The following is a 3,813-nucleotide window of genomic DNA, read 5'->3' as shown; positions in this document are numbered from 1 at the left end:
TGTCCTCAGGGCATGGCACTTCCCTTTACTCATGTGCCAGCTCTCATTCACCGCATCACTCCAGGGGGGATTTGTTACCATATACATGTGGTAGTGATGTGTGTGAACACACTAGGACCGCCGGGGCATTTTTTTCCTCTTTAGGAGGTTTTTCCCCCCGTGCATTGTATATACACCCATCACTCTAGGGCTATGTATCTTTCCATTTCACACTAAGTAACACACTCTCTATTGTGTCTTGACCTTCCTTCGTCTTCTCCAAGTTGTGTGTGTTTCTCTGCAACCCTAATTTCAACAGTGCAAAGCTATGCTGAGATAACGAAGATGTCATCATCTCTTTACTAAATCATGAAGGTGTTATCCTAGGGGTACCATGGCTTATTACATGGTGACCACTATAAAGTTTCCATAGAGAAAAGTCTTCCTTTCTTATTGAGGTAAGGATGTTGCATTGGATGTTAAAAGTGTGGACAACACCATACCTCTTGTATAGACTCAAACTTTAGATAAAGTAATGAAAAGATATCTTTCTTGTTACATGGTTTTTGTCAAGGAGTTTAAGAAAGATGCATGTTCTCCTAATGAAGCTAAAAATGAAACTAAAGAGGAGTTAGAACTTTCTAGTTTCCTAAAAGAGTTTCAAGATGTGTTTACGGATGAATTTCCCAAGGAGCTATCTCCCAAAAGGGGACAAGATGATCATTCCATACAACTTCTACTTAGTAGCTCACCTCCTAATAAGCCTCCTTTCAAGTCTCACTCGCTAAACAAGAGGAGAGTATGAGGCAAGTGAACAAGTTTGTGGAAAAAGGAATGGTTAGGCCTACTTTTATCTCCATTTTGTTCACTCGGTTTACTAGTACAAAAGAAAGATGGTACTTCTAAAATGTGTGTGGACTATCAAACGCTTAATTAGATAACCATAAAGAATAGATTTTGTGTTCCCAAAATAGAAAAGCTATTTGATAATCTACAAGGATCTACCTACCTTAGTAGAATAGATCTCAAATGTGGCTATCATAATATAAGGATAGTGCCTGAAGATATTCATAAGACAGCCTTTCAAACAACTTTTGGCTTATATGAATTCTTGGTACTCCCTTTTGGACTTACCAATGTGTTGGACACCTTCAATTGAATGATCGAAAGGCTCTTTAGAACTCATCAAAGTTTCAAAGACCTTGTTTTCTTCGACAACATTGTTATCTACTTGAAGACTATTGAGGAGCATAAGAAACATCTTAAGGTAATATTTCAAGTTGTGAGAGACTATAATTTTTACATTAAAAAAAAGAAAAGTGACTTTTCTTAAAAGAGATCCAGTATTTAGGTTATTTTATCTCTCAAGCAGGGATTGGAATGGACCCCACAAAGTTGGAGGTAATAAAACAATGGCATATACCAACGTATCTACATGAACTAAGAAACTATATAGGAATGTGTGCATACTATAGATGATGCATAGAAAACTTCTCATTCATAGCAATCCCATTGTATGATTTGACTAAAAATTTAAAGGCAAAGCTTATCTCTCAACCCATGCTACTATTATCAAACCTTTCAAAGCTATTTTTCTTCAAGAAGGGCATGCCATAGCATACAAAAGTAGGAGACCAGATGACCAAGAAAAGAAAATAAAAATATATATGAAAAAGAGATTTAGCTATTTTACATGCCCTAGATACTTGGAAGCATTATCTCATAAGGACTCCATTTGTTTTGCGCACAGACCATCAAAGTCTTAAATTCTTTTTGACACAAACTACATTGAGTGATAAGCAAATGAGGTGGAAAAACACTCCATCACAATTTAATTTTCATATTTCTCACATAGCTAGTAAGCACATCCAAGTGGCTGATGCACTTTCATGAAGGCTAAGAGTGAATGTTGTATCAATAGCTACTCACACTGATCTATCCTCTATGATAGATGAGTATGCTATGGATCCAAACTTTAACACTACAAGAGGTTGTGTGCTCTTGTGACGTTGTTAGCGATGGAAATACATTGGGTTTTTATAATCCCCGACGTCGCTAAGACTGTCGCTAACAACGTCGATACGGGAACGTCGCTCTAAACGTCTCTATAACAATCGCTATATGCGTCGCTATAAAGGTCGCTATATAGTGACGCCTATAGCGACGATTATAGCGACATCTACAGGCCATCTATAGCGACGTTGCAGAGCCTTATATAGCGACGCCCGAGAGGAAACAATTTTGGTGGCAGGGCATTGAATGCCCTGCCACCCATCAACCATATTGAATGTTTCATTAATTGATTCACGTTTGAAAAAAAGTGCAAAGGTAGATATAGGCCCAAAATAGTCACCCACAAGACAATATAACCATTAACTCCATCATCCATAGTACGTATTGTTTGAAAAATAAAGATACAAAACTGACAAGCGTGAATTGATGAAAGTAAATCAATGACAATTGTACACATCATAGGCAAAATCACTTAATTGTTAAACTTTGCAAATGTAATAGTTACAACACCATTGTCATTATTGAAAAAATATACATGGTTTTCACAAAACCGTATAAAAGTCGTCTCATGATACATAATCTATGACAAAAAGAAACTAATGCTATCTAGCTACGGCTAGACTGACATCGTCTAATCCGACATCTCATCGCGTCCAAGCGGCGTAACTGTTGGATTCTGCAAAAAAAAACAATAAGACAGCTTTCTGTAAGTATAAACATATAGCGACGTTTATAAAACAATACAACAAATAGAAAAGAGTAAACCCTAATACTAACCATGCTTCCGCCGTGAGAACTCAGATTGTCCATCAGGGCGTTTAAGCCCTTCCTGCCTGCGTACTCGCGCTCGTAAGGTGTGGGATCACGTCGTGTCATCGACCATTGTCAAAATATACAAAGAATCCATTATGTTAGAATTTAAAAACCCATAAACCCTAAACTATCAAACATATAGAGCAATGCAAAAACACTTACAAAATCGGCCTCAAATGATGCCCACCCGCCGCTCCCCGAGTGGTGCGAGCTCCCTGCCTCTACTCGCGCTCTGCTGGCTGCCTCCTTTTGTTGCTTCCACTTGTCGGGATTCTCGCGTGCTGCTTTTTTTGCATTCTTCCAAGCTTCTTTGGCCAGCAAATCTGGTTTGTTCCACCCATGCTTGATTGCTTTTTGCACTTCGAAACGCTTGTGCTTGCAGTATTTGTGCATTCGAACCTTCATCAGGTCTTCATTGAAGCGCTCATCCCATGTTGGAACGGGAAACTCGTCATGAAGCATGCTGATGACTCTGTCTTTTAAATCACTCGGTACTTCACTCCAGGTGTTTAGTATGTAGTGTCTAAACACCTGAGAGCAAAGGCCTCGCATGTGCGAAATCACCTTCTTGCCTTCATCATCCAAGATGATGCCGCCGCTGAATTCGGCGGACTAAGGCAAGCCCTCTTGCCGCTGACGCGTGAACCTGGGTGTCTCGACAGGGGTCTCTAGCGGCGTGTGGACGGGGTTACGGATGTCAGGTGTCTCCACTGGAGTCTGGGCCTCGAAGCGAGGAGTGTACACTAGAGTGACTTTTGGAGGAGTAGTTAGTGGTGTGTAGCCGCTAGGAATGGCCGTCAGTCGCGCAAAACCTGGTGTCGGGGCGGGCAAAGAAGGGGAGGGTAAAGAGCCTCGTCGAACACGAGGCGGTGTCGAAGCATCGGCGGTGGCATCCCCACAACAATCGCCACCGCCACCACTAGAGCGTCGGTGCCTAGACGAGTGTGAAGATTGTCTCGTCGACACCGAAGATTCGGAGTACGCTGAATGCTCCGAAACAGAGGGAGA

General features: G+C 41.0%; 1 protein-coding gene across 1 annotated transcript; it reads right to left on the bottom strand.

Annotated features, from left to right (window-relative positions):
- Nucleotides 1-2,623: 2,623 nt before the first annotated feature.
- LOC147424966 (uncharacterized) lies at nt 2,624-3,357 on the bottom strand. The gene is made up of 3 exons (XM_086500008.1): nt 2,968-3,357; nt 2,770-2,874; nt 2,624-2,668 (listed from the first exon to the last, which is right to left on the bottom strand). The coding sequence occupies exons 1-3, from the start codon at nt 3,355-3,357 to the stop codon at nt 2,624-2,626; spliced, it is 540 nt and encodes a 179-aa protein (XP_086356134.1).
- Nucleotides 3,358-3,813: the final 456 nt, after the last annotated feature.

The sequence above is a fragment of the Adiantum capillus-veneris genome, chromosome 25 (assembly GCF_014529385.1).
Source record: "Adiantum capillus-veneris isolate H3 chromosome 25, ASM1452938v2, whole genome shotgun sequence".
Lineage (NCBI taxonomy): Eukaryota > Viridiplantae > Streptophyta > Polypodiopsida > Polypodiales > Pteridaceae > Adiantum > Adiantum capillus-veneris.
Note: the sequence above shows the minus strand (reverse complement) of the source record. Positions and strands in the feature narration are given on the sequence as shown.